At 42.2% G+C, this 23,445-nt stretch overlaps 1 protein-coding gene across 1 annotated transcript in view; it reads right to left on the reverse strand.

The window, feature by feature from the left end:
• The window catches only part of LOC137435114 (1-phosphatidylinositol 4,5-bisphosphate phosphodiesterase beta-1-like), a 244,230-nt gene that overhangs the window by 69,163 nt on the left and 151,622 nt on the right, over positions 1-23,445 (reverse strand). Inside the window, exons 17-25 of the mRNA XM_078785120.1 lie at positions 21,661-21,745; positions 21,379-21,503; positions 21,013-21,167; positions 17,632-17,796; positions 17,026-17,125; positions 9,733-9,837; positions 3,642-3,745; positions 1,099-1,306; positions 929-979 (exon numbers count right to left, since the gene is read on the reverse strand). Coding sequence (XP_078641246.1) covers positions 929-979; positions 1,099-1,306; positions 3,642-3,745; positions 9,733-9,837; positions 17,026-17,125; positions 17,632-17,796; positions 21,013-21,167; positions 21,379-21,503; positions 21,661-21,745 — 1,098 coding nt within the window. The remainder of the gene's footprint in view (positions 1-928; positions 980-1,098; positions 1,307-3,641; positions 3,746-9,732; positions 9,838-17,025; positions 17,126-17,631; positions 17,797-21,012; positions 21,168-21,378; positions 21,504-21,660; positions 21,746-23,445) is intronic.

Raw genomic sequence — 23,445 nt, forward strand, 5'->3', positions numbered from 1 at the left:
GTGGGATATTATTGGTATTAATATTGTTTTTTCTATTATCATTAGTTTTGTTATTAAAAGCGGCCTTGGAAAAATGCCACAATAAAGCTAATTTAACATTGATATACACCTCAACACGCAACCCCATTGATGGCAATGGCAGGGAAAACCCGCTTGGGGGAGAAAACCTCTTGGGGAGGGGGGGGAGGGGAATGAATGCACTACAACCTTCATTGTGTAACCCTTAGTGATCCTGTCAAGTTTGGATGAGATTGGATAAGTAACGATGGAATGTATCGCGGTCAAAAAATCATCAGACAGACAGACAGATGCCAAATTGCGTATTTTAGTATGATGATGACGAGTACACCCGCTCACTACGGGAGCGGCAGGGGGGGAGTCATGTTATTAACCTTATTATTATTATTATTGCCAATTATTATGTATTTTAGTATGATTGACCTAAAAAAAAAAAGCTACTTGCTTGTGACTACCTCTACCAGGTGATTGAGTTTCGTGAAGATTGGCGTAAACATGTAACCTGTGGGGAATGACATACAGACAAACAGACAGACAGGGGAGAAAACACAACCTGGGGGGAATGACATACACACAGACAGACAGGGGAGAAAACACAACCTCCACCTTTGATGGCAGAAGTAATAATGTATAAATTCCACACACCATTGTACAGGGTGTGTGCACAGTAAATACTGTACACGATAAGACTGGCACAAAAAGGTTCATTATCAGCAATTGCAAATCGAGTCTGCCTTTTGAAAGCTTTTATATACCTACTGCCCATACAAGTTTGATCAGCATTTGGTCATCGTCATGAACCTCATCCCATTTACATATTATTGTAACAACACATCTTTCATGTCCATATATTACAAAATCTTTTGAAAAAAGCAAAAGGCAAAAAAACCCCAGACCCACAGATACTTACATCTCAGAACACTGGCAACAGTGTCGTCCTTCTGTGCTGGAGTCGATTTTGCTGAAAAGTAACGCACAAGACAAGTAAGAAATATCTCATTAAAAACAAGGAAGATCATAATGTTAAAGCGTTGGTTCTGAGGCTGTTCGTTCAAATAAAATGTCACTCATCTGTAATACCTGGTGACTTGGATAAATGAGCGAGGGACTTAGTATGGTCTCCTGTCACAGGTGATGATGCTATGCAGCCCCCACTGGGCACCCGGATGTTTGGAGCAGAACTGATGGGTAGACCATTCTCAGTCACTTGTGCGGTGTTTGGCGAGCTCACACCATTCTCCCCACCCTTTGCTTTCAGAGTCTGCCCCTTCGCCTTGGAGGTTGGCTCCTGTTGGTGCATGCATCATGCAATCATACAGAAAACATACCAATGCGTATTTTTTGACAAATTCTCCCGGATTATCCTTAACTCTTAGATGCAGGCGTCCAAAATCCTACATAAACGCAGCTATTGGGCCTCTGGATGTATTCGTGCAGTTTTTTTATTGTTTTTTTTAATAGATGTTTTTCCTTTCATATCCTTTTTCAATCCAAGTCGATGCTCATAGATGTGTATTTGCTCAGAAAATGTGAATCATTGATCCTATTATTTGGAAGAATCCCATACAACTAATGAATCTTTTTTTCTTTTGAAAAAAAAAAATTTTGTTCTTGGTTTTTCAACTTTTTTTCTCTAAAACGTTGAGGCTCGTGGAGGAGTATTTGCTCAAAAAATATGATTCACTAATCCTTTTATCTAGAATGTAAATGTCCACAACTGTCAAAAATCCTACACCTATGCAGCCATTGGGCCTCACAGGCCCCACTAATGTATTCGTGTAAAGTTTTGTTTTTTGTTTTTAATAGAGATTTTTTTCTTTAATATCCTTTTTCAATCCAAGTCAATGCTCATGGATGTGTATTTGCTCAGAAAATGTGAATCATTGATCCTATTATTTGGAAGAATCCCATACAAGTAATGAATAATCTTTTTTTTTGAAAAAAAAATAAAAATTGGGGGTGTTTTTCAACTTGCTTTTCTCTAAAAAGTTGAGGCTCGTGGAGGAGTGTTTGCTCAAAAAATATGATTCACTGATCCTTTTATTTAGAATGTATATGTCCACAACACTGTCAAAAATCCTACACCAATGCAGTTCTGGGACCCGGGCATTTTATTTACTTATTATGATTATGTGTAATGTGTAATGGGTAATGTGTTATGAGTAATGGGTAATGTGTTATGGGTAATGTGTAATGTGTTATGGGTAATGTGTAATGTGTTATGAATGAAGGTTTTACCTCGAATCTGAATGAAATATTTTACATTTATTCCATCGAATTATTTATATCCAAGTTATAGGAGCATACAAGAAGGCTCATGCAAATAAAATAATTATATAACATGGTTATAACACAAGAAAAATTATGAGGCACCTCTAATGCCCCAGGCCTGCATTAGTGTTATGAATGAAGAATGAAGCTTTTCCCATGAACCTGAATGGAATTTTCATATTTTTGTCACTGAATTATTTCTAACCAAGTTATAGGATCATATAATGAGGTTCATATCAAAAAAATAATGATATAACATAGTAGTACAACAACATTTAGGCAGGGCCTCGAAGGCCCCAGACCTGCATTCGAATAGGATTTTCGTGTTATAAGTGAAGAATGAAGATTTTCCTACGAGCCTGAATTTTTTTTTATGTCACTGAATTTTGTGTAACAACATGAAAGTCTGTGAAAATGAGGCTCATTCCAAAAAAAAAATTGTACAACATAGTTTTTGCAACAAAAAAAAACCTTGTGGGCCTCCAAGGCCCAATCACTGCATCCAAGGGTTAAAAACGGTACAGTCAATATATCACATACATGGAGTAACACGTATAGCATATATATCCTTTCCCTTATACACCATACAGGTAGTTTATTGGAGATGTCTCATTACTGGCTAACACTGAGATGAAGGTATCAGTCTTTCGCTCATAAAACATCATATGAGGAACTAGAACGGCACTCAGTAGAGAGCATACCTTCGCCTGGTTGGCCATATCACTCAATGGTGAAGAATCACTTTAAAAATTATACTAGCTGCATCCAGATCCGTATCTTTACCAACATTGAATCGATTCTTCCTCGTCACACACACAACCTGTCCAACAAGTTTCGTCCAAATCCATTCATAGCTTTTTGAGATATCCCGCTATGTATCGTTTTTGGCCCTATCTCACAATGGTGAAGAATCACTTAAAAAAATTAATAATTCTCATATCCGAATCCATATTTAGATCTTCACCAAAATCGGATCGAATCGTCCTTGTCAGACACCCAACCGGTCCACCAAGTTTCGTCCAAATCCGTCCACAACTTTTTGAGATATCTATGTATAGTTTTTGGACCTATCTCCCAATGGTGAGGAATCACTTAAAGAAATCTAGTAGCCGGATCCGGATCTTCACCAAAATCTATTCCTTCTGTCCTTGTCACATACGCTACATCTCTGCCAAATTTCATCCGAATCCGTCCACAACTTTGAGATATTTTGTTTACAAACGGACAGACAGACAAACGGACAGACAGACAGGGGTGAAAACATAACCTCCATCCACCTTTGGTGGTGGAGGTAAATATTTCCCAAATATTTCTCAATAACCTAGTTGCATATGGCTTTGACCAGACCGTACCGCATTCTTCTCCTCTTCATCTCCAATTAGTGCAGCCAGCTGCTGTTCACGCTGCTCCATCAAGCTCACATAGCGGATAGGGTTTGCAAGTGCTTCTGTAAGGTCTGCACACACATTGACATTCAGTTGGTGACTTAGTCAGATCAACAGGGTTTTATGTGCACTCTTTTGCACAAAATCCCATGGATCCAGATGAGCATCCTTCAAATCGTGCAATGAAATGACTGTGTTGATTCTATCAGAATACTACCAACATTACAGCATGATGTTTGTAAAAGGAAATAAAAATCCCTGCTTCTTAAAGAACTCTGCCCACCCCCACTGGTCTGCCCCAGCCTACTTATCGTGGTAACCCAAGAGGAAGTGCAGTCTCTGGAGCTTGTCAGCCTGATTGTCACCTATAAGCTGATGTGAGAAGACCATATTTTCAAGCTGTCTAGCCTCGATTCTTCGCAGAGTCGTCTATCAATAGCCCATGACAGTAGGGGAGAGTGGGGTAAGATGAGCCATTTTTCAGTAATGCCCTTCTGGACATCAAATATAAAGTGCTGTGCATCAGAGCCATAGTGATTATGATGGTGTAAATACTTGCTTCTCCCCTCATACACATGTTACCATTTCATTTTCATGTAATTAATTAGCAGAGGCCTTCAAAAAAAAGTTGTCTAATGGCTCATTTTGCCCCAATGATGGGGCAAGTTGATCATGGGTTCGGGGTAACTTGAGCCAGTGGGTAAGTTGAGCCACAAGAAAAAAACAGCATGAAACATTTTGTGTCCCATCAAATTCACTGGCTCAGTACAGGACAGAACAGCAATAAAACAAGTTTGAGACAAAAAGTTTAAGTCCAGATCCACTGGAAAAGCTTATTATTGATAAAACACTGAGAAAACCCATTGAAACTGGGAATGCATGAAGTACTAATGAATACACTTTTTTTTTAACAATCACGCAAAAGCTGTTGCTTATAGCTTTAACAATGCAAAACAAGACAAAGTAGTTTCCTGTAAATGTTCACGTTTTTCAGATCAGATTTTTCAGTTCAATAATTGAAACTTGATAAATGCTCCTTTCCCTTGTGTGAAATTTACGCACATGTAAGAAGCACCTCGTGTCTATTACAAAGTAACATGATGTAATTGATCTAATGAAATTTAACAGTTTGAACTGAAATAATTATACATGTATTGTGTTCTGATTATTAGTAAGACACATGAATTATCAGTAAACTTTGGCTGAATGTTCATACATATGTAATCGTCAAGATTTATCAGTCAGATATGCTGATGAACTGGTTTGTATTTCAAATAATTATGAAGAACAACCACGTGCTGTCTTCCTTTTATAGTCCCAAGGCATTTTTCCATTTACCTGTGATTAATGCAAAAATATTTACATAAATCATTCTTAGGAATAGGACTTAGATCTATACACAGGTATCAGAGTTACAAGAACTACAGTTTTCAACTCCAACTTGCGTATAAAGCAGTAACTTTATCTTGCACACATGTTCATGGGGTAAGATGAGCCATGGCTCAACTTGACCCGACCCAATTGATCATCTTACCCCACGGGCGCCACTTTGAATATAAACATGCTCATTTCACGTATTGATTCAATTTACAATTCATACTCTCAGGTAAATAATCTACACCATTCATGTTCACATTACTACATAAACAATTCATTAAGCTTCCATTAATTCTATTGTTATCACCCTCAAAACACCATAACTCAAAGTTTGGGAAATTCTGAAAAAAATACAAATTTCATTAGATCTTACTTACCCCTGCTTCATATTCCTCGGCATGTGTACTCAGGAAGAAAGACTGTTGCTATGAAAGTATAGATGGCGCTCTCACACCTTCAAATATTTCACTTTCTAAGAAACGTGGGGTGGCTCAACTTACCCTTAGGCTCAACTTACCCCACTCTCCCCTATACAAGGCATCCATCCAAAGTGTCATATGGTGTACGGCAACTCACTCTGGACTACTGCAGTTACTATCTTCCACCACTGATGGTGATTGAATCCAAGTCTCTTCAGGTAATTGACATCTTTTGGCAGGAGACCAAGTGCCAGGCTTTGCTTTTCGCCCACTGGAGACAAGGTTCGGGTTTAGCAACCCTTTCCTTAGTCTCCTAGTGACCTGCTTACAAAGTTAAGTAAACCATTCCGGATTCGTCTTTGTTTCGATCGATTGTTATCCATTCTGTTTGCTTTGTTAATTATTCATATCATGTGCTAATTGGTCATCACCATGTCTTTGCATGCCTGTTTGGTTACTTGATCTTTTGCGCATGTCTTGGCTAGTTAGGCCGTCTACACGTTAAACAGGTCTGCTTTGTCATTCATGCGCGCCTTGCTATACTTTATTCTTTCCTTCCATTAGACTCGTATTTTTTTCACCCTGCCTCAAAAGCTTTCCCTCATTATTTCTTCCTTTTCTAACCACAACTTAATAATAAGAAGTCATTTGTAGTTCTACTAATTCCTTAAGTTATTCAGTAATAAACGAATTATTTCCTCATCTCTCCTAATTTCTTCCTTCTCCTCTTTCTCTCCATCTATACAAATCCTTTAAATGACAAATTTTGTAATGTTTAATCTTCCCACACTCTTATTAGTCCCCTACCGGTATACACCGGAGAGGACTATAGGTTTGCACGCCGTCCCTCCCTCTGTCAGTCTGTCCGTCCGTCACGCAAAGAACAGTTTTCCGGACTTTTTTCCTAAACTCTCAATGCTAATAATTTCAAACTTGGTAGATGGTTTCCTCATGATAAGTTACAGATCAAGTTCGAACTTCACGACGTTTCGATCATTTTTGACAAAGTTATGGCACTTTGAACTTTGGTAATTTCCCCAACAGTTTTTCGGACGACAGACTGCCGGTAGGGGACATGTATTGCAGCGCAATACTCAGAATGCTTGTTTCAAAATAGAATTCTCCAATACCAGTTATTCTTTCTTTCTGTTTCACGCCTGGAAAAAAATATATATATTTGTGCCCCCATCTCCCATCACATTCATTCAGCAATGTCTTTTTTTTATGCCCTAAATCACCCTTCCTACCACCTCAATTATGCCATTCGCCTTTGTCTTTCTGCCCTTCGAATCCTCATACCAAACGTGTTTGCTAATAATTGTTTGATTACATGTTAAAGACCTTCATGTCAGTACTTTCACTCACATCATCTCCTTCACGTTCAGCCCCTCCCAACTGCCCCCCTCACCCCACCCCTTTAATTTTCGACCTGACACTGCCCTCCCACATTTTCCCCGACATCTCACCCCTCCTATCTCCCCCTTATGCCATCCCCTCCCAGCTTCCACAAACTTTTGAGCCTTACTATCAGCCATGATCTTTCTTGGGCAAACCACATATACAAGTTGACCTCCAAAGCCAGCCACCAAATGGGCATCCTCCATGTGCAGTATTTCCTTGGCACATATGAACTTTTATATTCTTTCAAGGTCTTCATCAGCAGCATGTTCTCTTTGGACCGGCTACTCCGTCTCACAACCTGCTTACCTTGTGGCCAAGGAAACCAGGGCTTTCAAAATTATTGGTATCTTCCGTGATTAAGCTGCATCTTTGGGCCTATTACTTTCATGTCACAGACAGGCCGGTGGTCTCTCTGTCTTCTACCACCTCTTTTCGGGTCTTGCACCCTCTGCCCTTTCCATGCTCTGCTCCACACCCCAGGTTTCTGCAGGCTGTACGTGTTTGGCAGTAATCCACTTATGTTGCATCACCCATAATCCAGTCTCCCTGCTCACCTCCAATCATTCATTCCTCTTTTCGCTCATTTCCTCTGACCCAAACCTTCTCTTTTGTGGACCAAACTTCATCAGTCTGTTAAAATCTCATTTCTCCCTCCAGTGCCTCCCACTTCTGTGACTTGGAATTTGCACCTTTATCTAGCTTGTACACCCCGTGTCTTCTCCCCCTCCATTGCTATTGTTCTTCCCTGTGTCCTCTCCCGCTCCAGGTCTCTTTTTCTTTAGTCACTCTATATCCTTACTGTTGGTGTGCCCCTCCTCCCCCGCCCACATCCCGATCTCATCTTATTTCCACTGTTCTTTTCCTTCTTTTATGTCCTGGTTTGTTCTGTGTTCTTGCTTTTCCACAAGTCTCGACTGTGTATACAAAAACAAGGTTTTGACGTTTCAATTCTCCAATGCCTCTCTTCTGGCCTAGCTCAGCTTGACCTCTCTCACCCCTGCATATCCACAGCCTCTCTCAGATTACACACATTCTTCAATGAATGTGCTCGATGTTCACCTCCATTCCTTAATCTCCCTTTTCTCTAATCTGTGGAACCAACTCCCTCTGTCATTTGTCTCATGCCCTTACATTCCATCAAAATTTCTGCCAATCACCTCCTTCTGGTGTTTCCTAAACACACTGCTGAACCTTTCTACTCTTACTGACCCATGACTCATTTTCCTTCCTACCACTCCCCTTCTGTAATGCACCTACAGGTATTTTGCAAAGGTGGGCGGTCCGCTTCGAAAGTCCGCTTATCCGCTTATCCGCTGCAGCGGACTAACGTTTTCGAAGCGGATAAGCGAATCGGAACAACCGCCGGAAACCGAAGCGGATAAGCGTAAGCGGACTACCGAAAAATTAAAGCGCATCGCGATTCGCTAAATCAGCTGTTAGCCTGAGCCGTTACTCTAGAATTGTGAATATTTATTTAAGTGAATAATAAGTGAAAACTGAATATTTTATTGGACGCTAGAGCGGCAATAACGTCAAGATGGAGAGATTTCTGACTCTCCAGCCCAGCGGCAGTGCCAGGGACAGGCACACGAGCGACGCAAACCAGCAGTCCCAGCACAGCGACATCCACAACCCGGCGGTCAACATGATGGGGGACGTGGAGGACAGTCAGGAGATCTGCGCCCTGACCCCTCAGCTCGCGCGCAGCGAGAGCAGGATGTCGCTGGACTCAATCGAGTCGGCTGAGATCAACGTGACAATGGACACAGACAATTCCAGCCTCAGCCAGAAGTGGAGGCACATCGCCCCCTTCTTCAAGGTCGTGGACAGCAAGGCCACGTGCACCAAGTGCTCAAAGACACTCAAAGCCCAGCCCGGATCAAGTTCAAACTTGAAGGTGCACTACCAGAGGTACCACTGAGGGGGGAACCCGGGGCTCTCGCCCAATCTCTTCCCGCTCGAGTTCCGTGATGCTTGGGTAACTCTATTTCTCAGGCATAACACGCCGCTCCCGAGCTCTGCCTCGGTCGAGCGCGTGTTCAGCTACGGGTCAGACATCCTCAGGCCTAAGAGGTCGGCCCTGGCTGCACCGAACTTCGAGGCCCTCGTCTTCATGAAGGGCAACCTCCAAATCCTCAAGAAGGCCCACGAGGTGGAGGAGGAAGACGAGGACTAGTCAACAGACTGCTAGTCTGTTGACTAGTAGACTCTCTTGTCAAAGAAAGGACGGGCAAATTGATTTTTCTTTAATGTAACTTGCATATATTAAAATTATATTTAAATTAACTGTAGAGTAGAGTAGAGTCGAGTGGAAAACTTTATTTCAATAAATTTTGAATAAATTTTATTTAAATAAAAATGTATATTTTTGATCTTAAAAGCTTTGTTTGTCTTTGTAGTAGTTAGAAATGGCTATTTAGGCTTAAAAAGCATTAAATTCCCTTTAGAAACGTCAAAAATCGCTTTAAAAACGTCGAAGCGCTTTAAAAAAATCGAATCGAAGCGGATAAGCGGATAACCGGTAAGCGGACTAAGATTTTCGGCCGCTGAAGCGGATAAGCGAATCGGACTACACGGGCTGGCGGAGCGGATAAGCGGTAAGCGGCCTTAAAATTTTCCGAATCGCGCCCACCTTTAGTATTTTGTCCACATGTCCCCTACGCTTCTCTGATAACCAACCACCTCTGTCAACTAGCTCTTCCAAAAGCCTCGACAGTAGATATCTAACAACCGTTTTTAACAGTAATTTATGCAGAGATTGATTGTCATTTCATAACTCAATGGCAGTGAATGTAAATGCGAGTGCAAAGCGTAGATCAAATGAATACGAAAGCCTCTAATGAAGCAATGCATCACAAAACCTGCAAGAGCATCAGGAACGTAGTCCTTTACGACGATGTAGACAAAGAGGGATGATAGCGGGAGAGGTTGGTTGCTTTCATTTCTTAGGCAAATTTGCCGGTAGCCTGAAAAAAAAAAAACATACACGATTATTTAAATCATGAAATTCTGAAATTCAATTTGTAATTCAAAATTCAATTCAAGCTGAAATTCAATTTCAATAATGCATGATACTCATTAAAATTTATCCAGGGAAGCCTTAGCTTGAAAAACATATTCCTTTAGTCTAGGATATTTAAGATAAGTGATACCAATTTGCAATATTTATACAAAGGGGAGGGAGAGGTGTGGGGGGAACTGCTGGTTGTGATTCATTTTAAGTTTGTTTATATTAAGTTTATAAGTTTTTAAGAAAAAAAATTAAGTTTATAGCTTTTACTTAAGATAAATTTTAACTTTATAAATTTGTCCATTGCCAATGAATGTCGTTGTAAAGCCTGGTGTTGGCTTAGCGGTTAGGGTGCCGGCTTGGGATCCTAGGATCCTGGGTTTGAATCCCGGTCGATCGCTGAATTAACACCAGGAGGGTTGACTCAGCCTGTCATCCTTCCGAGGTCGGCAAATTGAGTACCAGTTCCCTGGTAATTCCCTGCGTGTCGCAAGAGGCGACTAACAGTCTGCTGCCTCCTCACTCTCTGAAGACCTGGACAAAATCACAGACTGGTCAAACAAGTGGAACATGTCTTTCAATCCTGACAAATCTCACACTCTTACTATGTCTCTCCGAAAAGATCGACTGGACAACCCTCCCATCTACTTTCTCAACAATCCTCTCCAAGAAGTTCTGTCGCTCAAGATTTTGGGTCTCACTATCTGCCATGATCTTTCTTGGGAAAACCACATTTCCAAGCTGGCCTCCAAAGCCAGTCGCCGACTGGGCATCCTCCGTCGTGCGAAGTCCTTCCTCGGCACACCTGAGCTCCTCACCACATACAAGGCTTTCATCCGCAGCTCAATGGAATACTGTTCTCCCCTATGGGCCGGTGCTCCTGCCTCACACCTAGCTCGGCTTCACGCTGTTGAAACCAAAGCTTTCAGAATTATTGGAATCTCCCGCGATGAAGCTATCTCTGAGGGCCTTTCACTCACTCACCGCAGGCAGGTAGGTGGTCTTTCTGTCTTCTACCGACTCCTCTCCGGCCTTGCACCCCCAGCTCTCTCTGTGCTCTGTCCCCCAAATATTCCTACAGGTCGCACAAGATCTGCCAGCAACCCTCTGATGGTTAAACTGCCGAAATCTCGGCTCTCTGCTCACCTTCACTCTTTCATTCCTCTTTTCTCCCGCCTCTGGAACAAACTCCCTCACTCCCTTCAATCCCACTCCTCCCTCCAGGTCTTTAAAACAGCTGTTCACCACCATCTCTTATCTTCCCCCATCCAAAACCTTGATCTTTTCTACCCCCGCTAATTCACCCCAGATCCACCTTGTTTGAAATTCCAACTTCTTTCCTGGAAGTCCTGGCAGTGTCCATATGTTTTATACCTCTCCCACCGCCCCCTTCCCACGCCCCCCCCCCCCCCCCCCAAAGCCCTCGCCCTCTCTCAGATCTCTCGATGTCTCCATGTCTCTCGGTCCCTGCTCTCAAATGTTGTGTTTGTGTCCTTCCCCCTCTCTCCCCATCTTGTCTACCGCTCCCGATGTTATATGTTTTATGTGTCGGTTTGTCTTTCTGTGTGATTAATGTTCGCTCTTTCACGAGCCTCGATCTTGTATACAAAAAAAAAAAAAAAAACAGGGTTGGCGGCAGGAAGGGCATCCGGCTATAAAACATTGCTTCAAAAAGGGGACCACGGTGCCCAAAAAAGACCAACCCCTGCTCTGCGGGGAAAAATGGCCTCGAAAGGTGGGGTTTTTTTTTTAAGGGCAAATGAGCAAAAGGGGTGTAAAATGTCCAAAGGGTCTTAAAGTGTCCAAATTGTCTTTAATTGTCCAAAAGGGTCCGAAAACGTCTATTGGTCTGAAAAGTGTCGAAGAAAGTGTATATGTCTCAAAAGTGTCGAAATGGGTATGAAGGTATAAAATGGGTATAAAGGTATCTATATTATAATAGCCGTAGATGATTCTGTCTGTCTGTCTGTCTATCTGTTGGGTGTCTGTCCGGGGTGTGGCTTACTCGGTTTGCAGAGTAGCTCCACCCATAGCTCCACCCATTCTGGGAGTGGCTATAAACAAATATCCACCATTTTATTAACTCGCATAGCTTTGAGTCCTGTTTTGTAGGCCCGTGGTGTCTTGCTCTCCCCCAGTTTTATTTCAAATCAAATTCGATAAATCATTTCATTTTTCACAGTCGCTAACATAGTTTTAGACTCGGTTGAAAAAAAACGGGAAGAAAATCCGATGAAAGTTGCCGTTTATAGAACGAAATGAATTCTCAAAGGCCTGTAACTTCAAGGCCATTGAGTCTCTCTCACGCCTTTATCTCCAATCTAACTCACCATATGATTTCATTTTTATCGATGGTTTTACTTTTAGACTCGGTGTCAGCAATAATTGAGAACAATCCACACACGCGGGAAAATGCAGAGATATATTTTTTAAAATCGCGTCATGGTGTATCATACACCGCCCAACATGACACCGCCGGCAATGTGTCGATATATATTAAAAATTCGCTTTTGCTTTTCCGTTATGATATATTACTATTTCGTTTGATGATAGTCGTCACAAAAACGTCAACAATGATGCCGACATATATTTCTTCGTTTTTATTTCATTCAACATATTAGCCGGAAGTAAAATATGTTTCAGGAAATTACCGAGAGATATTTCTTCGTTTTTTTATTAGTTATGTGCGCATACACTTTAAATAGGTTTATTTGAAATCTTTAATTTTCCACAAACATTCCACACACGCGGGAAAATGCAGAGATATATTTTTTAAAATCGCGTCATGGTGTATCATACACCGCCCAACATGACACCGACGGCAATGTGTCGATATCTATTTTAAATTCGATATATCATTTCATTTTTCACAGTCGCTAACATAGTTTTAGACTCGGTTGAAAAAAAACGAGAAGAAAATCCGATGAAAGTTGCCGTTTATAGAACGAAATGAATTCTCAAATGCCTGTAACTTCAAGGCCATTGAGTCTCTCTCACGCCTTTATCTCCAATCTAACTCACCATATGATTTCATTTTTATCGATGGTTTTAGAGTCGGTGTCAGCAATAATTGAGAACATTCCACACACGCGGGAAAATGCAGATATATTTTTTAAAATCGCGTCATGGTGTATCATACACCGCCCAACATGACACCGACGGCAACGTGTCGACATATATATTAAAAATTCGCTTTTGCTTTTCCGTTAAGATATATTACTTTTTCGTTTGATGACAGTCGTCACAAAAACGTCAACAATGATGCCGACATATATTTCTTCGTTTTTATTTAATTCAACATTATTAGCCGGAAGTAAAATATGTTTCAGGAAATTACCGAGAGATATTTCTTCGTTTTTTAAAATTAGTTATGTGCGAATACACTTTAAATAGGTTTATTTGAAATCTTTAATTTTCCACAATATAATTTACTTGCCATTTATCATTTGATGATTACGAGACAAATTCCTCTTGAGGATCGTGACAATTCATGCGCTGCGTGGAAACTTCTATTTCCAAAATGAATGAGACGATCGATGAAGAACGCAGACTTGAACAGGATGCAGCAAGAAAACGAATGAGACGGGCGAACGAGTCCATCGACGAACGTCAATGCAAACTTGCGGGGTCACCCGTGGGAATCCCACGGGCATGGATGTGTGTGACATTTCGACATATTGAGTTAGATGCTGCACATTCATTTTTACAAAATGGTTACTGGCAAGTCATCAGATCCAGAAATGGTGTAAAAACCACCGTTTAGAGGCCATTTTTCCCCGCAAAGCGGGGGTTGGCCTTTTCGGGGACCGTGGTAGTTGTTGTTTTTTTGTCCCCTTTTTGAAGCAATGTTTTACGGCCGGATGCCCTTCCTGACGCCAACCCTTTTTGCCGCCTTCAACGACAAACAGGGAATTACCAGTGAACTGGTACTCAATTAGCCGACCTCGGAAGGATGACAGGCTGAGTCAACCCCCCTGGCATTAATTCGGCGATCGACCGAGATTCGAACCCAGGATCCTAAGCCGGCACCCTAGCCGCTAGCCCAACACCAGAAATGGTGTCATGAACACAATTTATTTACGCACAAGCACAAAAGCAAGACGGGCCGATTTCCGATTCCGACGGGCCAACGGGCGAGACGGGCCGATTTCCGATTCCGACGGGCCGATTTGGAGCAAGAAAAAGAACGAGACGGGAGAAAAAGGAGAGAAACGAGACGGGGAAAGCCGATTGGAGAGGCGAGTGAGGCGCGATTGGAGAGGAGTGTGAGGCGCGATTGGAGAGGAGTGTGAGGCACGATTGGAGAGGAGTGTGAGGCGTGATTGGAGAGGAGTGTGAGGCACGATTGGAGAGGAGTGATTGGAGGGGAGTGTGAGGCACGATTGGAGAGGAGTGTGAGGCACGATTGGAGAGGAGTGTGAGGCGCGATTGGAGAGGAGTGTGAGGCGCGATTGGAGAGGAGTGTGAGGCGCGATTGGAGAGGCGTGTGAAGGATTGGAGAGGAGAGGAGTGTGAGGGATTGGAGAGGTGAGGGATTGGAAAGGAGAGGGATGTGAGGGTTTGGAGAGGAGAGGAGTGCTAGGTGGAGAGAGGAGAGTGTCAGGTGGAGACAGGAGAGTGTCAGGTGGAGACAGGAGAGTGTCAGGTGGAGAGGAGTGAGGGGTCACATATTATGTGAAATAAATAAATTGTGTTCATCACACCATTTCTGGATCTGATGACTTGCCAGTAACCATTTTGTAAAAATGAATGTGCAGCATATAACTCAATATGTCGAAATGTCACACACATCCATGCCCGTGGGATTCCCACGGGTGACCCCGCTAGTAAAGTATAATGGGTATAAAGTCAAAAGGATGTGAAGGTCTCAGGAGTTGAAAAGGGTCTAAGGAGTCTTAAGGGTCTAAAGGAGTGAAGTTGTATGAAAGAAATTAACTCTAGCTCATTAATAAATTAACTCGGGAGTGCAACACGGCAATAACAGGCCAAATGACCTACGTACTCATGACTGTTTCAAACCCCTATTCAGGTGCATCGTGGTTAAACATCTGATCGTACAAAGTTTTGTTGAAATTAACCTTTGGAGCTCAAAGCAGTAAGGTCACAAACAAACAGCAAAACGACTCACATTATTGTGAGTGAGGTGATTGTTGGAGGTTGACACGTTGGCATGTGGCGGTTTGAAGATGGAGGCACGTGGGTTGCATGGCAGGCATTGTATATATGGAACTTCTTCTTTTCTTTTCTTTTTGTATACTGAATCGAGGCTCGTGAAAGAGCTGACAACCGCGAGGGAAAGACAGCACAGGGGGACCACGAGGGAAAGACAGCACAGGGGACCACGACGGAAAGACAGCACAGGGGGACCACGACGGAAAGACAGTACAGGGGGACCACGAGGGAAAGACAGCACAGGGGGACCACGAGGGAAAGACAGCACAGGGGGACCACGACGGAAAGACAGTACAGGGGGACCACGAGGGAAAGACAGCACAGGGGGACCACGACGGAAAGACAGTACAGGGGGACCACGAGGGAAAGACAGCACAGGGGGACCACTGGAGAAAGGAGGGACAGTACAGGGGGACCACGAGGGAAATCTCCCCTCATTTATGATGGTACAACTTCCCCACATGTGCCGTAACGACTCAAGTCTCGTTTTTTCGCCCTTCTGACTTGTATAATTGAATGTGTGGCTAATCTGAATTTAATTAAATGCATTTGTTTAATCTGTATGACTTGTAATATTCAAACTCCAGCCAATGGGAACTTATAACGGCCTTAGTTAAAACGCACCAATTGTCCCGATCACCCAAAATCATCACAACTTAATAAAATGAGATATTCAAAATGTTTTGTTGTCAGACAATAGGAACATGCTCACTAAACAACTATATCGGTACTATATACAGATCAAAATCGCTTGTTTTAAACAATAGGATGTACATTTAGAGGAGTATATTTGCTCAAGGGAGTATATTTGGAGGAGTATACAGGATCTTAGGGGTCTTCTGGGTCTTCAGAGTCTTAAAGGGTATTGGAGATATTAAGGGTCTTTGGGAACTTAAAGGCCTTGAAGGTTCTTCGGGATCTTTAGGATATTAAGGGTGTTCAGCGTTTTATAGGTCTTTGGGGTTTTAAGGTGTCTCATCTCCTAAGCATGTAAAAAGTCTTCTCTCAAGCATGTAATCTAATATCTCAGGCATGTAAAAAGCATGTAAGACAGGGCCTTAGGGGTCTTTAAAGGCCGAGGTTGCGGATGAAAATACCCGTAGGACAATCCCTGGGTCGGACTTTGTTCGTGTACCAAATTTGGTGGTTGTCGACACAGTGGTCTTTGCAGAAAACGCGAACAAACAGACAGACATTCGATTAATTTTATTTACTAGATTTACCGTCTCGTATGTTATTCCCACGCGTAATGCGAATAAATACATCTCTTATTTGTATGTACAGAGAGCCTTCAGATGCAGACATTCAGGATAGTGAACATATAACAAGGACTGAGGTGATATGGGCTCGCAGGCAATTCTTCTCCTACCTTTCCTGCAAGGTGCACATTGCCTCACTATTACAAAATAAATCATAACATTGTTGTTTTCCAACTCTTTGACCTCTGATCATTAGTTTTCCTTCTACCCTGGATACTTAATCCTAGATAGGCTTCTTTTGCCAAGCTAACAATCAGCTGATGCATTGAAATTAAAGCAAAAGGTATACGCAATCTATTTGGACATTCCACAGGCCCTTCGCAGACACTGGTACCAAGGCCCCATCTTGTGAAGCTATTTGTCAATGGCATAAATTGTCCTATCCAATGATTGCTTGTCGACTTCCTCGATGTCTGCCAGTGGTTTAGATGATATGCTATTTTCAGCTCAACTATAGCTTTTATTATTAATATAATTTCTATTGTAATAATAATGATAATGATAATAACATAATTGTCAATTGTATAATTTGTAAGAATAATATTATAATTATTTAATAAAAGTATTCAAAATAATCAGGATCACTAACCTATCAATCAAATTTCTGCACAACTTCCCTCTCCACATCTTCAAGTGTTTTCTGGAAATTTGAAAAACATCTAATTCAAATGCACCATTTATTATATGTATAAATATAGTGCTGTGAGGTGTACCAGGGCGGATGGCCGATACGGGCAGGATGCGGTGTCCCACAAGCTTGCCATTGTCCTCAAATACTGCTATGCGGAGTGTTGCCAAGGTGGGCAGCACAACCTGTCAAGAACATAGCTCCTTTAGGGATAGGGAAAATATGCAAGTTGTTTATAAAATACCAATATTGGCAAGCATTTTAAGGACATTCTTCCTGGTGTGTAATCCTACAAATCAAAGGCGTTATTTTAAATATGTGAGAATAAAATGGTTAAAGTTATCCACCTTAAGAGATCATTAAAGTGATGATGTTTCGGGCTTTACCCTTCACCGGACCTTTGCTCCTTTTCTCAGACGAAGGGTAAAGCCCGAAATGTCAGCACTTTGAGATTTCTATGGCAGATACATTTAAACATTCTAGTCTTATGTTTTTATCCTCTTTTGCCATCAAAGCAGACTGCTAGTTCTTTGCTGGAATTAGCAACTATTTCTACAAGGCATTATTACTCTACTTGCTGAGAAATATGAGTTTGCTGAGCTGTTGTGGCAAAAGAGGGAATATAATATCATTAGGTAAAACTTCCCCCCTCCCTCTACCGAAACTCTACAGACCCAGAAGAATTGGTCACCTTTTTGAAGACAAATGGTTCCTCATCCCACACAGGGTTGAGGGAGTTTCCTGTGACTGTCTTGGACTTGTAGATCTTACGCTTTGTATCCACTGGTAGGCCAAACATGTCCACCTCCACATAGCAGCCGACCTTCTTGTCCAAGAGAAATTGGCCAGAAATTACCTGCACCCACAAGTATTATTCAAATCACAGCATGCAGTCCAATTCTCCCAATTGTAATTTATTAATTCCTCCAATTTCCAAATGCAATATTTATCTGCAAAGTCTAGGGCTACTAGGCCCATGGAAGAAGGGGGGGGGGGGGGAGAGAGAGAGAGAGAGAGAGAGAGGATAAGATGGGTTCCCTGGTCGTCGTTGCTTCTCTTAGTCCTCTATGAGATTGGTTTCCAAAAAGTTCTGGATTTGTCTGTGTTACCGTATAGTTTATGTTATCTGTTTGTGTTGCTTGTTCTTCGTATTGAGTGCTCACTCCTTTCCACTTCCCCCAGCATCACACTCCTTCCCACTTCGCCAGGGACCAATTCCACATTCTCCCGCCTCCCACTTTCCATGCTCCACCACCCCTCCCCTCTTTCCCTTCCCTGCCAAAAGCACCTCCTCCCCCATCTCTAACTCCAAGGGTCTCCAACATCTGAAGTCGTTGATCCAATTTGCCAGATCTTTCAATCCAAGCTGCCACTGGTAAACCTGACATTATCTGCCTAACAGAATCTGTCCTCTCACAGGATGTCCCAGCTAGATTAATTGGTGTCTCTCCCTGGGTATTTTATTTTCTGGTTCGACAGTCCTGAATCCCATTCCAGTGGTGTAGTTGAAACTTGTGTCGATAACTCAATTTCTCAATGTCCGTGTGCTACCCTTCCCTCTCCTAACCCCCAGGAGTACCTTTGTATGCACTTTCCCCTCCGCAAACACCTCCTGTTTGTTTGTGTGCTGTACTGTCCTCCTAACAGGGAAGACTATATTTGCACCTCCCTCTCTGCCAACATGGATCATCTTATAACCACCCATCCCAACTCTCTTTTCCTCTTATGTGGTGATTTCAACTGTCACCATGCTAACTGGCTGGGTGTTGGTACCTCTTCAATCAGCTATGCCTTTGCAGCAAAGGACGTCTGTGACTCCATGGGCCTCACCCAATCAGTGAACTTTCCGATCCGGATTTCTACCAATACCACGTCCTCCCTCCTGGACTATTCCTCCCCCCTGGAATGACAAATTTTCCTTCTAATGTCTGCGGTCCCTCTTCTGTACCAATAGGTTCATATGATCATGTGCTTGTTAGAGTCAAAATCTCCCTGGATATTGTCAGAGAGCTACGTCAGTGCCATAAACTCTGGCAGTTCACCCTCTGTCTGGCAGGGACTGCAAGCTGCCCTCTCATGTCAGGACTGGTCCTTCCCGTCCACCTCTCCTGAAATTAAAACTGCCTGGGAATATTTCCAAACAAGCTTGCTTTCCCTTATGTACAGATTTATACCATTACATCTGCAATTATCATACTTATCCTCTTACCCCTGGGCCCTGGTACACAGAACAGGGGCAGACTGAAAATCCGGGTATTAGGGTACCGACCAAGGGCCCAGGCCATCAAGGTGCCCGTGCTAAAAAATACCAAAAAAACATTTCTGGTTTTCAATAGACGATGTTGTGAATTGATTTGGTCGGTCTGAACATCCCGCCATCTCCTTTATTTTGGATAATTCGGCTAAAGTGATCAGTTGTTTTTTTTCGGCAAAATCTTCAGGTAAATGACAGTTTTTTTTTTGACAGACTTGTCAGTTTTTTTGTTTTTTTTAATGACATGAAGAAGTAATAATTTTGTCCGTGTGTGCATTTTATTATTACATGTATATACCATATCAGGCCGCTTACAATGACGTTTGCCATATTATATACTCACGTACAAAGCATTCCATGACGGTTTGAACTGTATAAATGTATGTTCTGTGCTCTGCAACATGAGGTGCACCAGTTTCTGGTTCGTAAATTAGTATTCTGCTCTTCTCCTCCTCTTCCATTTATAAGTGTATTTGTTTATAATCACGGTCTCGCTATTATTCTGCATGTTTACGCACAAATGGTTGTTTCATGACACTTTTATTTTGCACTGAGTGTCATTCAAAATTTTATCGAGAGAGTCCAAAAACCCCTATTGCCGGAGGACCCAGAATATCTTCAGTCCGCTCCCGACACCGAATTGGGCACACAGAATGAAATGAATGAATGATCGTTTTAAGGCCATTTTCCCTGCTAGAGCAGGTAGCCTTGGGGGCCCCATGACAATCATGGTTCCCTGTTTGAGGCAATTTTTTTTATGGCCGGATGCCCTTCCTGGCGCCAACCCTTAGTCGCCTCTTACGATGCGCAGGAATACGGTGTACCTATTCTAAACCGGGGTACACACCGGGATTATTCATCCCAGAAAACTGGTACTCAATTTGCCGACCTCGGAAGGATGACAGGCTGAGTCAACCCCCCTGGTGTTAATTTTAGCGATCGATCGGGATTCGAACCCAGGATCCTAGGATCCCAAGCCGGCACCCTAACTGCTAAGCCAACACCAGGCTGAATTGGGCAAACAGGTTGCCTTCAAAACAATTTGTCTCATCTACATGGAAGTTAAATTTGACCGAAGGCAACCTCAGATAATTCCACAAAGCCCTGAACAAATGTGTCCACTTTCAGGAAAGCCATAAAACAACATCTTGCCAACCTCAAGGCTGAACTCCCAAACCTGTCTTGTTCTTCAACGACCTGGTGGGGCCTTGTCAAGTATGTCTCTGATGGACAGTGCTTTCAGAAAGTATTCACACCCCTTGACTTTTTCACATTTTGTTGCGTTAAAGCCTGAATTTAAAATGCATTAAATAGAGATTATTGTCACTGGGGGCAGGGTCAAAAATGATACTGCTCTGGTACCTTATTGCCATGTGGTGATCATAACTACCAAGTTTGGTGAATTTCTGCACAATTGTTTAGGAGGAGATAGCGTGATGAATGGACGGACAGATATGATTACAAAATCCCCTGGGTTTTTCCCCCCAACATGCATGGGAATAATTAAATGACTTTATCTGCCTTTCCACCAATTCTCACGTTACTTTCACAAATAAGGCACAAAGAAACAACTCTCACCCACCATCTACTGATGGAGTATTGTATTACATAGGTCTGAATAACAATATAATCCAAGAACATGTTTTGCCGTTTGAGACTCATCAGTTTGGAGCTATCGTGCTCAGTCAATCTGACAAAAAGAAGTAGACTTTGCTTCAGCAAATGGAATCCCATGAAGAATTATGAACGATGAGGTCCATGCAATCATGTGTGTGAATATCCCATACATGAGCACTTGCTTTCCAAAGATTACCCTACCTTAACGGAGATAGTGTTGGCAATGATTCCATCAACAGTATTTTCAGAAAAAGGGTCGAAGTGCTTGTCTGGCCGACGCATGAACTCCGGTTTCAAAATGAAGCCACTGCGTCCATTGTATTCAAACTTGCCCATGTTGAGCTGCATTGGCAGATCTGTGAAAGTATAAAGGGAGGAGAGGAGGGAATGTCTGGGAATGCAGGATCTGAACTCTAGTCTCCAAGCATTAATGACAAAATGTTCAACTATGTTTCAGGAAGTTAGTAACCTCTCTGTAACTCGTTTTAATTCAAGGCAAGTTGTCAGGGTTGACCAAACCGACTCAGAACTGATTCTACATGTCAATCAACTTTATTGTTTGCTCACCCACAGTCTGGAAGTTGAGGGCCACAAACTGGCAGCCAGTGTTCCAAAACACCTGTGGCATGTAGTTAGAAGAATCCACTCGAGTACCCTTGGGATAAATTCGACTCATCTGCCATTTATTGTACCTGAGAGTGTTGTTAATAGAACAACCATTGAAAAAAGTACAAGTGCATTGCAAGGTAAGGGGTGCAGGTAAACACAATCAAGGTTTTCACACAATAGATGAAAATTAAAAGAGAAATCTTTGAAAAAAGTTTCTAAGTTAGATTTTGTAAAGGATGCTCCACAAACTCCACAGGGGATTTGGTAAGTTGTTCCATGCCTTTGGTTTCCACAAAAGATGACATCTCATAGCTTCGATTTCTCTCTGTGGTTTCGAGGGAGGGGAGGCAGTTGAATTCCAAATCATTCCAGCATTCCAATCATATAATCAGTGCTATTGACGATCTACTTTTAAAATATTCTGGTGTATATGAATGGCCCTGCATTTTTAGAAAACTTGTGGCCATCGCAAGTTTCCATGAAAGCATGAAAAAAATCAAGTGCAAAACGTGTACTGGCATAATACAGGGTGCCCCATGCAATGATGACATTTAGAATGGCAAATACCAAGTTAGCATGTGTATACAACAAGAAGAAGCATTTTAAGGCCATTTTCCCTGCTAGAGCGGGGGTTAGCCTTGCGGTCCCCATGACAATCTTCTCCATTTTGCCCTATTTTCTGCATCTCCCTTGTTAACCCCCTTGCCCGCATTGCTTCTTCCATCATCTTTAGCCAAGTCTTTCTCGGTCTTCCCCGTCCTCTAATTCCTTCTACATTCATTTCCATCATTCTTCTCAACCAGTCACTTTCATCCTTCCTCAACACATGACCAAACCATCTCAACCTGTTCCTCTTCACAGCATCCATCACAGGCTCTATTCCCATCATCTTTCGCAATTCATCATTTGTCTTCCTCTCTCTCAACGATACTCCACACAAGTTAGCATGTGTATAATGCAATAATATATTCATCGCATAAGAACAATATTGAAACGTTCACACCCCTTTGTGTTTTGATGTCAATGTAAATACTGCCATGTCTGTGTGTACATACTTTGTGAATAGGCAAACATTGGTTGAATGTACCAGATCCGGTTTTTCCCCGTTCTCCACGTTCCGTTCATTATCATTTTATTTACTATTCCCCGCGCTTCCACATCGCCCTGGAAACGAACTCATCACCCCAGGGGACACAGAGTGGTTGGAGCCATACGTTAGCCTGGTGGAGGCACGTTTCGACCCACCCCTTTAAAAGTGAAGGGCAGGGGTGAAAGCATGAGAAAAGCCAAATCACAGCCAAGCTCGGTCAGAGGATCACCTCTTTGCATCGGTCCTGAGGCAAAGAGCGAGAACCGTGAGGACAACCAATGCCATCTCTGCACTATTACTAGGGACAAGCTATATTCCATTTTTCTTGTATCCTTCCCTAGTAATTTTGATTTATATAGTTGCATCTCACACTTCCCAGATCTTCTTCTGCTGTATAAGGATCTGTGGTCATAATGTAGGGTGATTTGTCCTGGAAAGCCATTGTGGATCAATATGTTTTATATTCCTCTCATGCCGAGGTTCGGTCGGTTCTGTCCCTCCTGTGTTTGTAGTAATATATTAATTTGAAGCATGGTTTTATTCACATTATTAACTCGCTAGGTTCCCAAAGCCGTTGGAATTTATGTGCAAAAAAACATTTTCCCACCAACAGCTTTTTAACTCAGCCAATCAGGCCACTCAGTTTTTCTTGGTACAATACGTCCGAGCAAGGCCATTGTCCACCAATGCCTGGTTGCATTGCAATATGCTTTGTAGATTTGTATGTTATGAACAATATGCTCAATTTGAGCAGAATTTTGCCTATCAATTTCCTCCAATTATAGTACGGTGGTTTATGGGAAATACAGTTAGACTGGGCAAACACACCACACTTTCCACAGAATTTCTATTGGGTAATATGATTACTTTCAGAAGGGTAGCAATCAAAAACTAAACGAAAATAAAAGTAAAAACTTCTTGTGCTGTATCCAGTT

Source organism: Myxine glutinosa, chromosome 9 (assembly GCF_964187855.1).
Source record: "Myxine glutinosa chromosome 9, kmMyxGlut1.1, whole genome shotgun sequence".
In the NCBI taxonomy this organism is placed as follows: Eukaryota; Metazoa; Chordata; class Myxini; order Myxiniformes; family Myxinidae; genus Myxine; species Myxine glutinosa.